Source organism: Phoenix dactylifera, chromosome 11 (assembly GCF_009389715.1).
Source record: "Phoenix dactylifera cultivar Barhee BC4 chromosome 11, palm_55x_up_171113_PBpolish2nd_filt_p, whole genome shotgun sequence".
Lineage (NCBI taxonomy): Eukaryota > Viridiplantae > Streptophyta > Magnoliopsida > Arecales > Arecaceae > Phoenix > Phoenix dactylifera.
Window position 1 is genome coordinate 14,084,953 of NC_052402.1, and position 19,732 is coordinate 14,104,684.

Below are 19,732 nucleotides of genomic sequence, written 5' to 3' on the forward strand. Positions count from 1 at the left end.
ACCCCGCTCTTTTTTCCTCCATTCAACCTCGCGCTTCAGGTGGAAATGGAGACCTTGACCTCTTTCTCCCTCTTCCCTTCCCCCACCTCTCTCTCTCTCTCTCCCTCTCTCTCTCTTCTCCCTTTGTTCTTTTTTTCTTCTTCTTCCTTGCATTCTTGATTCCGCGGTCGCGCCACCGGCCATGGCTGCCTCCCTCAAGACCGCCGCCGTCGACCTGAAGGCGGCTGCCGCCCGCCGCCTCCACCGCGGCCGACCCCCTGCGGCTAGCTGGAAGAGCCGGATCCTGGCCGTTGCTCTGCTCGCCACCGCCATCACCGCCGCCCTCACCGGCGTCGTCCCCTTGTCCCCCACCATCAGTTTTCTCTTCCCTCCCTCCACCTTCCCTACGTCCTCCTCCGCCTACGCAATTCCTCGGTATCCCTTCTTTCTGTCACCCCTCCTCCGCCTCCTCTTATTCGCCAGCCAATTCCTAAACGAGCAGCCTCTCGTCCTTCTCCAATCCGGAATCGTGGTTCCGCAGGCGTAAATTCTGGTGCGGGTGATGCAAAGGTCCCACCTTTTCCTTTCTTAATTGGGAAAGATTTTATTTTTGTACTCAATTTCGTGGGAAGAAACTAATTGCTTCTTTAATTTTATATTTAGGAATCTTTTTTGCCGATGTCACCAGATGAGCAACTCAGGTATGCCAAGATGGAGATTGAGAATGCCCCTTTAGGGCAGCTATGATGTTAACCAATCTATTTAAGACATGAGTAGCTTTATAAATTGGTGATTAAACTAATAATTTTTAATATTGGCTATTGTGAAAAATATTGGTGCGCAAGTGTATTCCATTCTCTTATTTGTTCTTTTTCTGCTGTTATCTTCGAATGACAGACATCAACTGTGGAAGTGACCGATGCTCGATTTGTTGATGTACATGGGACTTCATCAACAGATATGGCCATCAAGTTTGCATGCAATGAGAAAGTTCCTTGCACTGGCATTATTTTAGATCCAGGTAGGCATACCGGTCGCCTACCAGACTGGTACGGTTTCGGTTCAAATCCGTTTAAATGAGTACCGAACCGGCCAGCTCTTCTCTACGGAAGCGGGTGCGTCCAACCAAAGCTGGAAAAGAAGAAAAGAAGAAGAGAGCGAGCGAAAGAGGGAGGGAGGGAGGAGAGACCTCCGCCGCCTGTGGAGGGTTGCAGGGAGGGGTGCGGAGGCCATGGGGAGCAGCGGATTTTTAAGTGAAGTCGGCAAGCGATTTGCCGACTTCACTTAAAAATTTTCAAATTAAAAAACCACGGTTGTATCTCCTGTTTCGAAAGAAACGGAAACAGGAGATGCGGACGCGGCCTCGGCCTCCGCCGCACCCCCGCGGGCTCTGCCGCCCCCCCTCGGCCTCCATAGCTCCCCCCCGCGGTCCTCCGCAGGCAGCGGAGGCCTCTCGTTTTCCCTCCCTCTCCTACTCGCTCTCTCCTTCTCTTTTTCTTTCCTGGCTACCGATTTTTACGGCTCCACCATACATCTCATGCAAATAAATTTTGTTTAACTAATACATACATCTCATGCATATATTATTTTAAACATAACCTCAAACAAGTATGAACATTATGATTACCACATGCATCTCATGTATATTTTCAGACCTGAAACTTTAAATCTATTATGCTATTCTCTGAATTTTAGATCATGCATTACTTGATTTAAAACATTGTAATCTAATTGCAATTCTAAAACAATTTGCAAGATCATAGCAAATAAAAATCTGCATGCTGAAAATTTCAGCAACCTGAAATTTCAGCTCGCAGAAAATCCAGCAAGCATAATTTCTTTAAAAATTAGATTAATAACGTGATAATCAATCCTTAAGTCCTAATCATGCTCCCTAGAACCTGGCTCTGATACCACTGCTGAGTTACGCCCCGTTCGATGCAACGTTCGCAGCGGAATTCGAACGGGACGTCGTTCATCCGTGAACACGCCTCGGATCGTAGAATTTAAAAAATTTTCTGTATCCAAATTCAGAAGATATTTGAACTCATTAGGGAGGGGAGATTAGGATCTGAGGAGGGTTGATCAAGATTCATAAAAATGAAACAAAAATCAGAAGTTATTAATTTGAAGATCTCATCTTCAAAAATTCTGCAGGTGTAGAACACCGCAGCCTGATGATCTTTCTAGGTTCCTGGTTAAGCCGCACATATGTCCGGCCTCTACAGGTATCCACACGAGGATCTAATCATCTGAGAAAGGGTCTTACCGGAGTGCTAGCTCCTTGCAAAGATCTCTCATGACTATCATAATGTTGGAAGATAAAAATTTGCAGCATACCTCTTTGAAGAAGAACGCTTTCTTCTTCAACCTTGCTCGCAATGGAGGAAGATGAGGGATGAAGCTTTAAGCTTAAATCTTTCTTGTCTTGCTCCCATGGATGAAGAGGAAGATGAGGTCCCCTTGCTGCCATGGAGAAGGAAGGAAGAAGAGAGGGAGAGAGGAGGCATGGGGGTCTAGGATTGAGAATTCAATGCACATGCCTCCCCTTTTATAGATTGGGTTTAGGGCTTCTCCTAATCTTATTAGGAGTATGGAACTATAACCCACCCTTGGATTGATGTCAAGTGTCCAATCCTTGTGCTCATAGATGCATGACATGTGTCCACTTAATCAATTGATTATTTTTCTAATCATACTAGGACTCCTAATCTCATTAGGAGAATTAATTGATTTGGGAGCATGCATCCTACGACGCCATGTGGACTTTAAAGTCTGCATAGTGTGAACATGACTTAAGTCATATTCATCCTACGACGACATGTGGTCTTTAAAATCCGTACAAACCTTTGTTTAATCAAATTGACCCAATCATGAACCCAAATAAATTTGGGTCGAACCCAATTTGATTTGGTTCATTAAATCAGCCCAATTGCAATCAATTCCACTTAATTCCTCTTCCATTAACTCACTAACACTTAGTGAGTTAATTTAATCACCAATCATATTGATAATTGACTTCAATTGAGATTCTAAATCACAATTATGATAGTCTGACTAATTAAATCCTCTATGTGTGTGACCCCGTAGGTTCTATTCTGACTGGTAGTAAGACATATTGAGATCTTCATCTCAATATCACTGAAACTCCTTTTAGTGGACTGAAACGATTTCAGTTCTACTCTCAGGGTTCAGTGATCACCAAGTGAATGCCTTCGAGTCTCACAATCCCCTAGTGACACCTAACAGTATGTGGTGGCAACCCAACAGAATGGAATGTTTGAACCTCTAGGTGCAGTTAGCATATGATATAGTCCCTCTATCATGGATCCCGACGTGACGGAGGTTAGGAATATCTCGTCAAACCTCATCATCCGTCATATATCAAAGTTATACGACTTCCAGTTCGAGATATGAAAAACTCTTTTTCCAAAATATCTGGCCAGAAATTTATCGAACTCAGTCTCATAAATCACATAGGATCACTCATAATCTATCAAGGTCGATGATCTCATCTAGATGCAATCCTATTCCAAAATGAACCTACTGTAGCCAATCTGCACTACAAGGATCCGAATGGCTAGGGCCCAAGTTCACATGCTCGTCAAACTACAGCAAACCTCACAGTGAATAGCTGAGGCATCGCAGGTCAAAGGACCAGTCATACAACTGCAGCATAAGTAGTCACTGACGAGTGGATAGACATCCATGTGACTATTATCTTTAATCACGCTCAGTACCTTGTTCTCTAACAAGTATTTGCATAATCACTCCAATGTCTCTACACCGTGGACTCGAGACTCGTCTATCTGACTAAGTGATCTGTGCACTAATCTCAGCGGATCGATCACCGTCCCTCGTGATGGATCCATCGATCAGGAGCATTTAGAAATTAATCCCTAATGATACATGCCTCAAATTCTCAACTTCTTGAGAATATGTGTCATCATCTATTAATTTCTTAGACGATCATAGACACATACAAACATAGGGGTGCAAATGGGTCGGGTCGGGTCGGGTCCTAGGTGACCCCGATCCGACCCGGTTTTTTGTTCGGGTCTCAATTTTGGACCCGGACCCGACCCGGTTGAAGATCGGGTTGGGTCGGGTCGGGTCCAAGTCGGGTTCGGGTCGGGTTCGGGTCGGGTTCGGGTTCGATCGGGTCTAATTTTTTTGTGCTTTTGGGAAAAAATTTGGGCAAATCTAATTTGGTCATATCATAATTATGAGGTGCTGGGTGACCCATGACTTGAAAGACTTGCAATTGAGCTCCAGTCAGGACAGATGACCCATGACTTACTAACTAAGTCGGTCTACAAGCCAAATTTCATATCACACTATTTTTTATCTGTATGACTGATTGGATGGAACTCGGTGTCTCCCAGCTCCCCTCTCACGAGGACAAAAAAAATCCCATACCTTCTTCCAAAATCCAATTCCATTACAGAAAACTGGCACATGACCCATATTCAGTTGCAGTGTTCCCTCACTTTCTCCCTTCAAAAGTTAAAAGAAACAAAAACCAAAAAACAGAAGGGAAAAAAAAAAAAAAAAAGGCAGCTACCGAGACACCAGAGGTCTCAACAGTGTAATAGATCGAGAGAGAATCCTGACGGGCCGACGTTCCTTTGGATTCTGTGAACCTATGCTTGTTGCTAACTTGCTATTCTCCCACACTGACCAACAGTACCACAACCCACGCCAAAAAAAAAAAGAAAAAGAAAAAGAAAAAGAAAAGACTTTCTTTTGCTTTTCTTCTCTCTCTCTTCGGATCCATTCGGGTCGGGTCGGGTCCGTTTGGTAAACCCAGACCCGACCCAGAAAATGATTCGGGTCCAATTTTAGGACCCGACCCGGACCCGCGGGTCCTAAAATTCGGGTCGGGTCGGGTCTACGCGGGTCGGGTCGGATCGGGTCACGGGTCGACCCGACCCATTTGCAGCCTTATACAAACATGAATGAAAAAAAATAAATTATCCAATTTTATTTATTAATAAGTGTCAAATTATAAATTTATGCCCCGGATTACGAATATGCGTCAGCTACATTGGCTTCTAGGGCATACTTCTAACAGGTTTATCGCCACCCCTCAATCGAGAGAGAGAGAGAGGGCAATCCTTAGAGCATACAAAGCTACTGGAACTATGGCCGAGCCCCTTCAATTAAGAGAGAGAGAGATAGCAATCCTTGGAGCACATAAAGCTGCTGACACTATGGCCGGGGAGAGCATGACTAGCAAAACAGCACAAACATATTCCGATCTTGAAGTTTCTCCAGGTGAAGTCCAACCCTTTCGCATATCCATAAATCCTAAATTGCTCAAAGCAGCAAGATCAGGAGACAAAAGAATTCTGGATGAATTACTACAACAAAAAGATTTTTTTTCTGAGGCTTCGGTGGGGGAGATCGCAATAACAGTACCAGAGGATGCTCAAACACAAGAAGATACTAACTGCCTCCTTGGAGTTACACTGGAGGGGAACACGGTCCTCCATATAGTTGCTAGCCGAGGATATCTCGAGATTGCCAAGGAGATCTGTCGTAGAGAGATCTCTCTTTTGGTAGCGCCAAACACGAGGCTCGACACTCCACTACATTGTGCTGCAAGGGCCGGGGATGACAAGATGGTCTCCTTCATCATCCAGTTTGCGAAGGAGGGCGAGATTGAAGAAAGGAGAGTACTGAGGGCGAAGAACAGAGATGAGGCGAATGTTTTGCACGAGGCTGCCAAATATAACCATGCGAGCGTGGCCAAAGTACTGATGGAGGAGGATGCTGGACTGGCATCAATGTCGAATAGTGTCGGCATGTCTCCGCTCTATCTGGCCATTATGACAGGATCCCTTGATGTAGCCAAAGCTTTGCTACGGTCTTCCTCCTGGGAGAAGACTTCTCTGGCATCTTACATAGGCCCTAATAAGAAAACGGCATTGCATGCAGCAATCCTCCTGGGTCAAGGTAACTTGTGATGATTCACCATTTGACTAAATATCTTAATAGATGCATAAGCAAAGTATAAAGCAAGTATATGCATGGAAGATGATGCCCCGTCTTTTAATTTGTGAAAGCACCACGAGCAATATTGTAAAGCACCACAAGCAATATTGTATAACACAAGTACTCACGATACCTTTCATTGTACTTACGTGATAGGAATTACACAAGACTTATTGGATCGGAAGCCAATGCTCGCCAAAGTTGTCGATTCCTCTAGGAGAATTCCTCTTCATTATGCAGCTTCGGATGGTCACCAAGTTACGGTGAGGCTATCATTAGAGAGCGATCCCCCCACAGCCTACCAACCAGATGCCAATGGCTCATTTCCCATGCACATTGCAGCTGGTACGGGAAACGTTCGTATACTTGATCATATTTTAAAACAGTGCCCGGCTACAGATGAATTATTAGACGAGGAGGGAAAGAATTTTCTTCACGTCGCTTTCAAATGTGGAAATTTAGATGTGGTCAAAAAAATTATCTCCAAGAGACCGGATCTCAGGAAGCTGTTAAATGACCAGGATAACGAGGGAAATACGCCGTTACACACGGCCGTTACAAACAGTGACCAAGGGAGCGTGCATTTTCTTCTCCGGGACAAAACCGTACGCGTCAACGTTTTCAACCACGACGCGCGGCTTCACCCCTCTCGACTTGGCTTACAGAATGCTGGATGAAGACCTGCACTCCTCGACGGTAAACTCTAAACAGCTTTATAGTTCTCAACATGTATAGTTCTCAATCTTTCAACTCATCTCTCTTTTTTTGTTCTAACATTTTTCTTGTGCTCTAGATTAATGCAGATGTTTATGTTGCAAGCTGTTTGGTTTTAACAAAGAGTCTGCTCGGTCCAAAAGATTAATCCAGCTATGAGGCCAAGGAAAAACCATCCGGCGATGATATGATCAAAAAAAACTTGTCCGACGTCATGGTGGAAGAAATGAAGAGAGAGCTGACTTTAGCCAATAATTTTGGGATTGCTTCGGTGTTGATTGCTACGGTCACATTTGCTGCTGGTTTCACCATCCCCGGGGGGTACGTAGCTGATGATCATCCAGGTCGTGGCACAGCAGTTCTAGCAGAAGAGTATGCTTTCAAGGTATTCCTAGTCTCAGATGCCTCCGCGTTGGTCTGTTCCATCGTAGCCACAATCTGGCTCATGTATGCACAAACGTCGATAATTGATACAAATGTTGAAGCAGAAGGAACTCTAGTATATGAAACAGGTCTTGAAGCGTGAATTAACACCGTCCTTAAGCGAATTTTGCCCCACTATGTTGCTGTTGGTTATCCAGCAAATTCGCTCCAGGATACAACAAAATCAAATAGAATTCTAGCCAGCAAAACTAGGATTCCCCAGAACAACGAATATGAAAGATTTATGAAGAAGAAGTTATATCAATTTGTGAAGGATATTGGCAATTTATAACTCTGAAATAAACTCTGAACCAACACAACCTTTGGAATAGTGCCTGTTCAAAACATAACTGCTAGTGCAGTTATTTTGTGCAAAACGGATATAAACTGGCAATATAAATTGGCTTTCCCTCCACAACTTCCCACCAAAAAGTAAATTTAGCATGTGTAGGATATGAATGCTTATTAAGCTATCTAAAAAACTCTACACAAGCAATGTGGGACTAAAACCCCTCTCAACATTACAAATTATTAAAGGAAGGAGACTTCCAACAACAAATGCTTTCAGACGAGTCCTTAGGGGGGTTATGAATTGTCTATGGGTGGCATTTGCGGGCATGTCCATTGCAGGTGCGATGGCGGTATATGTAGTGTTGCCTCCCAGCTGCAAGCGTATCAGCATTCTTTTATGCGTCACTGCTCTCGGAGCCATTCTTTTAGGTTATACGGTGGCAAATCGGAACTTACTTATTTTGCTGATAACAGTAAGAATCAGGCAAGGGTATAGACAATGTATTTGGCCAATGATACACCCGCGTGAAGAGAAACATCTTTGTCCTGCATGGCGGCAGTTTGAAAAAATATTTTCTGCACTGTTTCCAATAATACTGGCTATCATTTTTCTATTACCGATGCTCTAGGTGAGCAAAAATTGTAACTCAACATGCGTGGCTAATAGATGTCTGAAGAATAGTTTGTGTATTGCCCTAAGATTTTTCGCATGTAAAATTTTCTCTTTGATGGGCAATGAATGTTTGTAAGTCTTAGCCACATATGGAAGCTAGATTTTTCTTTTTAAATAATTATAACAATTTATCTATCTATGTATGTATTTTTAGTTTTGTTTGGTACATTTTCTTTTCCATAACCATCCATTTTTAAAATGTATGGTTGAGATCTTGCCATGTATTCTTTGAGTTGCAGGATGTAGCTCTTATGAATTGGTTACGAATGGCAAGATATTTAAAGTTTCTTCTAGATTAAGGACTGTTTTTATGCCTAATCCAGATCTTTAGAATTATCCACATATGCCAAACCCCTAACCATGATTCCCAACCTCTATCAAACTTTAGGCTTGAACTTTCTCAAATCTAGCTTGAGTTGAAATTTGGGCACAGTCCAACCTAAGTTCTGTCAGTCTGGGGTAGTTTTGAAGTAGGCTATGGTCGGCCCAAGAAAGTGGCTTGGGCTTAAATTCCTGTTGTAGAACCCAAATACAGATCAGGCTTGATCCAAGCACCAGCAAATTGAGGACCTATTCAGCTAGGCCCACTCTGCTTAGCCCCACCCTAACCAACGCCCTATTTCTAATCCTCTGTCCCCTTCCTTGCCTCCCTCCCTCTCTCTCTTTCTAATCTAGCCTGCCTTAGCCTTCCCTTCTCTCCTCCTGCCTATCCCCTCCCCTCCCCTCCCCTCCCCCCCCTCCACTCCACCCTCCCTCCTTTTCTCTTTCTCTCTCTCTCTCCCCCCATCCCTCCCTAGCCCTTTCGTCCCTTATCCTCTCATCCATCTCCCTCGCTCCATAACTCCACCCCTCTTCTTCTTTTTCTTCTTCTCTCTTTCTCTCTCTCTCTCTCTCTCTCTCTCTCTCTCTCTCTCTCTCACACACACACACACACACACACACACACATATGCTTGCTCTCTCTCGGCCCCTTCCCCCTTCCTTCCTTCTCCACCATAGCCCTCCTCTTCCTCCTCCTCGCTCCCACCCATCCTCCTCTCTCAATTGCCCATCGTCATCCCTCGTGCACCACATCTTGTTGGGCATGCTAGGGCTGACTTGGGTTGAGCCTATTTGGGCTCCAAGCCAAGCATGAGTTTGCCATTGAGTTGATCTAAAAACTTTTGAGCTTGGTCCTAGTCTGAAGCCTGAAAAAATATCCGGGCCAAGCTCAGGTTCTTTGGAAGCCCTTGAGTTGATCTAAAAACTTTTGAGCTTGGTCCTAGTCTGAAGCCTGAAAAAATATCCGGACCAAGCTCAGGTTCTCTGGAAGTCCAACCTAGTTGCAACACTAAATTCAATATATAATTGTAGTCGGTTGTTCTTCAGGGATGATTTCTCTCCTTCTCAAAAGAGATTGTGCGATCTGGTTGTTAGAGAGCGCAAGCATGAGATAAAGTAGAGAGATATCGCTGGACTCACTCATACCAAGTCTTTCAACATCTTTGAAAGCACTAATCGGCTTAACGGTTAATCCCATAAATACATTTTATGCTTAACAATTTTGAAGGCTGAGTTCAAAGTTTCTTTTTGGAAAAAAAAAAAAAATATACCGAAGCAAAACTCTTCCCAGTACCGGTTCCTTGAACTTCACTTTATTAATTTTTCAAAATTCCTTTAAATATTACTTTAATGCACTTCTTCTTCTTAGTCTTTTGTGCTCTCAAATCTGTTTGACTCTTATCACATCAGTCTGTTGTGCCATGTTTTCTCACGTGTGTGCATCTACGTGTTTATGTCTACTCTTAAATGCAAACTTGTAAGTAGTGTATGATACTCCACTCAAACAGTCTTACGTCCTGTATACTAGGCATGCTCCAATTAAGGATATATAAAAGAGACAAAAACAATGACTCCAGGCTCTATTTCCCACAAGCTTACACCTCCTAGGTATTCTTCAAATATCTCCAACAATCTCATATTTCCTATATCTTAAGATTTTATCCATACATAATTATTAGTTTGAATTACTTCCAATTTGAGGTTGGGTAGGTCTAGCCTCACAATCATGTGTTCATGTGCTGTAGCTCGCCATCTAACTAGGATCAATTATTTTATTGTACTATAACCAGCGTTGGCTACATGCCATACACCTGCTTTGAAAAAATCGATCCACTTTGGACGCGAAGGATGCTTATGAATACAAGAGCTGCCCACTTTGTTTGACATTATAAGTAATAACTTGTAGAAGATATTCAGGAGGCAAAATGAGAGTTCCCTTGCTCTCATCTAAATTTCACAAAGCGCGTAGCAAAGATTTATACGTACTTTGTATTGTGAGTTGTTTAAAAAATATAATATATTGTGAGAATTTAAATTGGTTTTTTGGACTAGCTTTAATCCATTCATATATTATAAAAATAAAAATTAATTTCTTTTGTTAAATATTTTAAGAATATTTTTGAATTTTTGATTTTTATAAAACCACTGTAACAACAACTAACAAGAACCACACTGTCTCAAAATCTTCATTAGAAAAGCATAAAGTTCCATGTATCATTACTTGTTTAGAAGAATAATATAATCGTTTAAAAGTTAAAATTTCTTTTTTTAAGTTATTTTTAAAAATTTTATATTGTTTGAAACATTAAAACTAAACTTGACAGCTGTAAGATTTGAACCCACGCCCTTTCGGACCAGAGCCTAAAATTGTAAAGTTCCATGTATCATTAATTGTTTAGAAAAATAATATAATTGTTTAAACGTTAAAATTTCTTTTTTTTTAGTTATTTTTAAAAATTTTATATTGTTTGAAAAATAAAAACTAAACCTGACAGCTGTAGGATTTGAACCCCCAACCTTTCGGACCAAAGCCTGAATCTGGCCGGCGAAACTATCGCACCACCGTGCAACAATATTTTAGTTGTTCAATAGATGAAAGCTGAGTTCACCCCTGAAGATCGATTTGGAAATTTCTACTAAAACATAAAATAAGGAGTTAAGATTAGAGCCATAATAATATTTTGACAATTAAAAAAAAAAAAATAATTCACTTTGGATAACTTAATAATACAATAATCGAAAGCTTATTTGATCAAGCTTATACATGCCCCACATCCAAACCAAAATCAAATAATAATCCAATAATAAATTATATCTATAAATAAGTATATGTGCAAACTTTAAACCTCTCCAACGTGAAAAGGGATACCAACAAGTTATAGTTTGTTGGCTTTTATATGCATCATCCTTCGGATTTACATTTAATCAAGAGTTTATGTCCGATGTAGCTAGTTTCAATTAGGTGAAAGTACTTAAGTCATAAAAGAAAGTGATGGAAATCCTAAGAAGATCGTGGCTTATCTTTTCTCACTCTCTTCCTTACCTTTTACGTACTCCCCACGATTGCTACGTATTCCTCAATAAAACACCATCCCATTACAAAATCATTGGTCAAAGTTCAAATCCTTAAGTGCCCACATTCTCTACTACTTTAGCATCTCAAATAGAATATCTAATAGGAATAAGACATCTGACCTGATCTATTACTTTCAATACATCAAAGATCCAACTCACCATATCACTAGTGAGACTTAGGGCCCATGAGGTTATATGGAGTACTAGTTTATTCGTGGCAAGCTTAATTACATATTCTTACTTTTCTGCTTGTATGCATACAGATCATTGGATCGGGTTTTGGATTTTATGTGTGAATCTGTAGCAACCTAAATCCAATCTAATAATAATTTAAGATTAATCAACCCAAATCCAATCTAATAATATTTTAAGATTAATTTTGATATCCGAATATAATTTAATAATTTATTAAATTTATTTTTCCTATTTAAATTTTACGTTTGACTGTTTGAGGTTGATTTCGGAACTAAATAATTAGTTATTTGCCTCCATTAACGTGTAAGTGACCTTATTTTTCCAGAAGAGAAAGGAAATAACCAAATTGCAACCGTTCGTGTCGCCACCCCGCTCTTTTTTCCTCCATTCAACCTCGCGCTTCAGGTGGAAATGGAGACCTTGACCTCTCTCTCTCTCTTCCCTTCCCCCACCTCTCTCTCTCTCTCTCTTCCCTTTGTTCTTTTTTTCTTCTTCTTCCTTGCATTCTTGATTCCGCGGTTGCGCCACCGGCCATGGCTGCCTCCCTCAAGACCGCCGCCGTCGACCTAAAGGCGGCTGCCGCCCGCCGCCTCCGCCGCGGCCGACCCCCCGTGGCTACCTGGAAGAGCCGGATCCTGGCCGTCGCTCTGCTCGCTACCGCCATCACCGCCGTCCTCACCGGCGTCGTTCCCTTGTCCCCCACCATCAGTTTCCTCTTCCCTCCCTCCACCTTTCCTACGTCCTCCTCCGCCTACGCCAATTCCTCGGTATCCCTTCTCTCCGTCAACCCTCCTCCGCCTCCTCTTAGTCGCCACCCAATTCCTAAACGAGCAGCCTCTCGTCCTTCTCCAATCCGGAATCGTGGTTCCGCAGGCGTAAATTCTGGTGCGGGTGATGCAAAGGTCCCACCTTTTCCTCTCTTAATTGGGAAAGATTTTATTTTTGTACTCAATTTCGTGGGAAGAAACTAATTGCTTCTTCAATTTATATTTAGGAATCTTTTTTGTCGATGTCACCAGATGAGCAACTCAGGTATGCCAAGATGGAGATTGAGAATGCCCCTTTAGTTGTGGATGATCCTGAGTTATTTGCCCCCTTGTTTCGAAATGTATCAGTTTTCAAGAGGTGGGAATCATTACAGCTACCTTCTATCAGGCTGTTTAATATTTCACTTTTGTCTGTTCAATTTGGTGATATGGTTTTCTTTGTAGGGATTAATTAATTGGATTGTAGTTGTTTCTTGTTTACTTTACCAATATATATGTTAGGTTGTTAAGTACCATCAAGGTAAGCTAACTCTAAGAAGAGAGAGAGAAAAACGAGAAAACTTGATTCATTGAGTAATAAAACAGTAAGCTGCCTGTTTGTTACTTATAATGTATTAACGAGTCTGGTTAATACTGTTGTGGCCAGGCAATGACTACTGCAAAAGGATAATACAAATATCTTGGGAAGTTGTTCGCCAGTTGTGGTTAATATTCCTTGTGAAACTACTACAAACCTTATCAACCCGGGGTTAGTTTATGGAAGCAAATCAGTGTTTGCATGAGGACTATCTTAGAAAACTAGCCTACTTATATAAATTCGCAGATGCTTCCCTCAATATATATTTTTGAGAGATATCGCCACTCATTTCATTGATCAATGAAATGGGTGATTCTCTAGCTATATAGGCTCATTTTGCAGGGACATAATTGTCCTGGTAGCTATGCTAAAATTTAGGCTGGTGGGGGGGAATAAGATATGATATTATAATATTTTGTACCTGAATCAAGATGTGGATCCAGTTATGAATAAATAATTTAATGTAGCCTACCTTTTTTCCACGTAATTAGAGCACTTTTTAAGTTATCTTTCTCTGCTATCTTTTACAAATGGTGTAATTATAACTGGATCCTTTTGACATCCATATTTAAGTATAACTTTTCTTTTGGAGGACATTTAAATTATCTATTTTTACAAGTTGTTTATTTCATATTTTTTCCTTCATTTCCTTTATCAGTTATAATTTCTTCTTCTGGTCCTTTTAGGATTTCTCACTCCAAATTAATAGAAAAATATTCGCACTCCCAAATAAATTGTGGATACCCTCAAAAGTTTAAAGAAGAAAATCTGAGATATAACAAGATAAATTTGATTCATCAGCAATAGTCATACATATGTAAAAAAGAAGACATAAGAAATCCAAAGAATCCGGTAAGAAGCATAGCATAAAAAGAAACCTATTGGTCTGTCTATCCACTTATCTATGGTGTATAAAACAACATGCTGTCAAGAAAGAATTAAGGTGGGAGAAAGGGAAGAACAATAAAGCGGACATCTCTGCAAGAAAAAGTGGAAAAAAGAAAAAGATCCAAGTGAGAAATTTTTAAGAAATCTGACAGAAATCCTATTTCTTATTAATTGTTGTCCATACTTCATGGTTAAAAAAATGTGGAGGCAACAAGTCATCCTTTTTGAATCTAAGTTAATCTTATACTTTTAGTTTTCCAAAGTAATCAACATGACATATTTTATTTGATTATCTTTTAGATAGGCTTCTTCCTTTTAATAGGTTAACTGACCTCAAAATGGGTTTACAATATTCCTGTAGACTCAAGCTCGACCTGTGTTTTTCACCTATGGATCAAAGTCAGAATTAGTAGTATGACTCCACCCGACAGCAATAAAGTCCATGTAAAAATGCCAAGGTTAAGGACTAAGGAGCCTATGTCCCTGGAGTCCACCCTTATATTCTTAACCAGCTTGGTTTTCAATATTGAGCTTGCCTTGTGCCTGTCTGTGCTATTTTCTCCCTTGCAGATGAGTGGTGCAGTAATTTCAGAAAAAAATCTTAACAGCCCTACTTGTAAGAGTTCTTTGCATTTGTTTTGGTTTCATCGGAGTTAGATATGACACGTCCCTAATGTTGTCTTACACTTGGTCAATTTCATTTCTGAAAATTGAGCTTTCTATCAGAATCTGAAAGTATCAGTCTAATTTGTTTGTTCTGGATTGATTTTGATATAGTAGTTGGGCAATGTTTTATCTTTTATTTTTAATAGTATTATTTTATTTTTTATCAGCACATCACTGTTGTACCTACTTGAAAACAATATTTCAGCATCTTGTGCCAGTTTACTTGTTTTGATACTCAGAACTACAATATTCAATTAGCATTTTCTTTTGTAAGCCATTACAGTTGAAGTGCATTATGTATTAGACAAACTCTTAACATTCTTACACTGATCAGATATCTTCTTAAGGAACAATTAAAGCAATTACTTAAAGCTGTTATTTGTTCAGGAGCTATGAACTGATGGAAAGAATTCTGAAAGTTTATATCTATGAGGATGGGCCAGCACCCATTTTCCACACTCCAGAGCTTCAAGGCATCTATGCATCTGAAGGATGGTTCATGAAATTGATGGAAGAGAACTGGCGATTTGTGGTGACAAATCCAAGCAAAGCTCACTTATTCTACCTTCCCTATAGTTCGCGTCAGCTAGGACTTACTCTCTACGTGCGTAATTCACATAATTTGAGGCCCTTATCACTCTTCTTGAGGGACTATGTGAACATGATTGCTGCCAAATATCCTTTCTGGAATCGAACTAGAGGAGCAGATCATTTTCTAGTTGCTTGCCATGATTGGGTAAGTTTACCTGACTGTCCATATAGATTATATTAGTTTTCTAAATTATGTGAACATATCTTCCTATTCTTGCAATTATCATAGGCTTCATGTATAGTCTTTGCTGCTGGTGTTATCACCTGCCTTTATTTTCATCTTTCTTCTTTTCCAAGTGTCAATGCATATCTGATAACTCAGAATTTGCTAGAAAAAGATATTCAGCTATTCTGATTTTTCCCATTTTGTGGAGCGAATATCTGATTATGTTAAGCCACATGACAGTGAGATAGATTGTAATTGGTTGGAGCACATAAATTTTCTTAAGAAGATCGAGCTGCTCAGAAAGGCAATAATCAGAAGTGAGATACTCTATCTGGCATTCTACATCCGATATACTTTTTCTGGATATTGTAAATATTGCTTAATTTAGAGAATAGATCAAAAGTAACTGTTCTACTAAATAACCATATTAAAATTATTAAATATATTGAAAAATTCTAACAACAGTTTTAATCATGCTTGTATACACAATAATTGCTGATAACCAACGTTTTAAGTTTTGGTAGAAACAGATTAATTTTTGCTGACACCAAACTAAAACGGACACCTAGTTTCGAGTTTCAATCATTTTCATTAGTTTCAGCCGGTTTCTAGTAAAACTGACTGATTTCATCCAATTTCGGTGGTTTCGGCCACTTTCAGTCAAACTGACTGGAACAAGCAATAGATTATGTCTTTTTGATGGGGTTTACAAATATTTATTTATTTAAGTACTTAAGCTATATACTATCGATTTTCAAAAGTTTTTCCTTCTTGTCTTGAGTTAAAAGACGTGATAGATGATAAATTTAACCCTTCTTAGGCGAAGGTCTCCAAAAAACTGTTATTACAGTACTTTATAAAGACTAACATGAGCAACTAGATACAAGATATTTCATATAATAACATATTCTTTCATATAAGGTAGAAATAGCATTCTATAATTACATGAGTTTAATTAAATAGCAGCTTTATCTCAAAAATATAAGAAAAAATATCTAATTTCAATATACTTGTGAGTTCCACCAAAAGTAAAATATAACAACTTTTTAGAGAAGTGAAGTTCAAGAAGTAATAATATATGTGTATGTTCGTATTACAAATTACCAGTATGTTTAATCTCACTTATATTCAATATTTACTTCTGTCTAAATGTGTTGAGAGGCGAGACTACACACATAAAGAACCTAGATAACACAAAATACTCTAAAATATTGTGTTATTATTATTCTTTGTTTTTCTTCTATTTTTATTTTTTTTATTTGTTTGTGAAACTTTAAAACTTGGGGCAGCACTTCCAAAACAACTGAAATTGCTGAAATCAGAACTCCAGAGGCCTGGTCAAAACTTAAACTGAGTTTTCAAACCTTGCTTTTAGCAAGATTTTTATTTGAGGCATAAATGCTCTACATACTTGGGTAGGCCACGGCTGCTACATGTCGTGCAAATGACAAATCGTCCCCTTCTTGATGAGGGCCATCTAACACACTTGAGTTCCACACCTTAAGTGAGTATAATGTTACTTGTAGCTGGTCGGCAGTTCTTGCCTTCATATACATCAGTCTGATGAAGAAGTTCATCTTTTGGTTTTAACATGCTCTGGCAAACCAATGATGGATCTATAGCCATTACAGTGGAGCTTAAGAGTGTAATAAATGAAACACTATTCCAAAGTAAATACAAGCTATATTTTTATCTTGAAAAAACAAAAATAGAAAAAGGTACAGATAGTTGAGCAACCTTACATTTGTTACGCATGAAAGCAAGTGAGTTTCTTTGTCAGTATTGGACATTCATGCAAAAAAAAGTTGCCTCTTTGACACCAGAGGGTGGTCCAAAACAACACATTTATAGCAGGTCCCTGTTTATCTAAAAGTTGGGGATGATTGCTTTGACATCACAATTTTTCTCCATTAAAAAAACAAATCTATATGACTAGGATGAATGATATCAATTACTCATCTTGTTTCTTTTGTCTGTGGAATGTGTTATGAAATTAGCATTTCATCATTGTTGTAATATCATTCGACCCTATCTTTTAATTCTTTATCATTTCCAGATTCATGCAGTGACTTGCCTGTTTATAGATTGGAATGCTCAGTTACTGGCTAGCATCTAATAGAGGCTCATATACATTTTCAAAGAAAATTTGATTCTATAACCATCTGCGCATCTTTTTAAGTTTGAAAAATTTGGAAATTCTTAGAATTTTTGAAGGAAAAATACATTGCTAAAATGAGACATCTTGAAATTAAAATTCCTAACAAAATCTTGTTAAAGGGATTTCTTGAAAAGTGTTTTAAGAGAACTTATTTTGATGAGTATTTTAACTCATCAACTAGCTTGCAAATGTGCCTGCAACTATTTTTCCCTTATCATTTTATTGACCAAGTATACACAGATATTCTTGGGACATGTAAATATATGTGTGTATGTAAATTTTCTTTTTATTGGAGCATAAATATATGGAAAGTTTTCAAATTTCATATGTCAGAATCCGTGTCATAAAATTTGTTGTTTTGATCTGCATACCATAAATTTTATAAAGAATGTATGTGTTTTATTTAAGTATGGTTCTTTTGCTCTAGTTCACTTTTGTGTTTTGTGCTCTGGCAACTCTGGTTGCATCCTTCTTCTTGGATTTTCTTCAGGGGCCTTACACAACAACAGCCCATGAAGAGCTGCGTGAGAACACCATCAAAGCTTTATGCAACGCAGACGTTTCGGAGGGAATTTTTGTTCGTGAGAAAGATGTGTCACTCCCTGAAACAACCATCAGATCACCAAAAAACCCCCTCAGAAATGTAGGTGGTGGAAAACCTGTTTCCAAGCGTTCTTTTCTTGCATTCTATGCTGGGAACATGCATGGGAGGGTCAGACCCATCCTGAACAAGTATTGGGGTGATGATGAAGATATGAGAATCTACCGTCGCCTGCCAAACAGGGTATCCAAAAATATGTCATATGTCCAACACATGAAGTCGAGCAAATTCTGCATCTGTCCTATGGGCTATGAGGTAAACAGCCCAAGGATTGTGGAGGCTATATATTACGAGTGTGTTCCAGTGATCATAGCAGATAATTTTGTGCTTCCTTTTGATGAAGTGTTAGATTGGAGTGCTTTTTCAGTTGTTGTAGCAGAGCAGGATATACCTAACTTGAAAAATATTCTTTTAGGAATTCCTCTCAGGAGATATATGTCTATGCTTGCTGGTGTGAAGATGTTGCAGAAGCACTTCTTGTGGCATGCCAAGCCACTGAAGTATGACATTTTTCACATGATTCTGCATTCAATTTGGCTTAACAGATTGAACCAGATTCAACTTCAGCAGTAACAATGTTTGCTGCAATAATTCATGCAAGCTTATCAAGTTAGAATATCATTGTTTAAACATGAGAGCTTCTTTGTCATCTTGAACCATGAGGAGACTGATTACTATTTGGTATGCCCATTGGAGAAGATGATTTGAGTTAAAGCCTGTCCTTGATACAAAAATCTGATTTGTATATGTTTCGAGTCTTTTTCCACCTGGCAGACTGGCTGGTTTTCATAGTTGAAGATCCAGAGGTTTGAACACAAATGTTTCTCCAATGAGAACAGGCAGTCGGAATAGGGAAGTTCACTTCAGGTATGAAAGCATATGTTGTTTTATCTTGTTTTGGTTTTTATGTTGATTGAGGTCAATCATTCTCTATTTATTCAAAATAATAATGGCCATCAGGCATGAGGGTCTTTGGTACCCAATTAGATAAAAATCGAGAAATACAGTGGATCTCCACATCCAAAGTTCGAACCATGGGCCTCTCATAACTGCAGAGGGGTGCCAACCAGCTCAAACAAGGTTGGTTGGCAAGGGGAATTAACTCTTTCTTTGTTCATATTTGCCACCATCAGATTCCTGGTAAATAAAAAATGACATGCCCAACAGTAACAATTTTATTCCAAATTTTGGTGCTTTGTTTGCAGGTTCTTTTTCCGTATTTTGAGGGCAAGGGAGGGATCCCATCTGACTTCATTGAGAGGATCTTTTGCAGGTCTATTATTTTGTAGAATTTTTTGTAAACAGCAGAATGGAAGAGCACCAAGAAATGATCCACAACTCAAGTAATTCTTCAACACTTGTGGAATAAGAAGAGAGATTGTAAAGTTGGTACTCCTACCCTATTCAAGAATTCTTTCAAGAATAATTCCCATTGTATGTTACACATAAAAGATAGCGCGTGATTCTTTTGTAACTTCCTGAGTGAATTCCTTTTTTGGCAATATCTATGACGGTATCATCATTGAACATGTTGCATAATAGTCTATGTTGTAGCTCGTGTAAAAATTTCTTGTTAAGCCTATAATGTTATTTTGAGAAGAGAAGGTCTATGATGTTATTGACGCAATAATACCAATATTGACCCTAGTTG

General features: G+C 39.4%; 2 protein-coding genes across 3 annotated transcripts; both read left to right on the forward strand.

Moving 5' to 3' along the window:
• The first annotated feature begins 5,192 nt into the window (after window positions 1-5,192).
• On the forward strand, window positions 5,193-6,653 carry LOC103696465 (protein ACCELERATED CELL DEATH 6-like). Its single transcript, XM_008778103.3, has 2 exons — window positions 5,193-5,937; window positions 6,133-6,653. Exons 1-2 carry the CDS (start codon window positions 5,193-5,195, stop codon window positions 6,651-6,653), a joined length of 1,266 nt encoding a protein of 421 aa, XP_008776325.3.
• A 5,363-nt stretch (window positions 6,654-12,016) lies between these two features.
• Window positions 12,017-19,610, forward strand: LOC120112403 (probable glycosyltransferase At5g03795). 2 transcript variants are annotated; one of them, XR_005513996.1, is made up of 5 exons: window positions 12,017-12,569; window positions 12,662-12,792; window positions 14,953-15,301; window positions 17,971-18,948; window positions 19,287-19,610. XR_005513996.1 is itself a non-coding variant. In XM_039131701.1 (4 exons), the coding sequence occupies exons 1-4, from the start codon at window positions 12,201-12,203 to the stop codon at window positions 18,652-18,654; spliced, it is 1,533 nt and encodes a 510-aa protein (XP_038987629.1). In that variant the 5' UTR covers window positions 12,017-12,200; the 3' UTR covers window positions 18,655-19,610. The 2 variants fall into 2 exon arrangements, 1 of the variants encoding a protein (XP_038987629.1); XM_039131701.1 differs by having other exon boundaries at window positions 17,971-19,610.
• The last annotated feature ends 122 nt before the right edge of the window (window positions 19,611-19,732 follow it).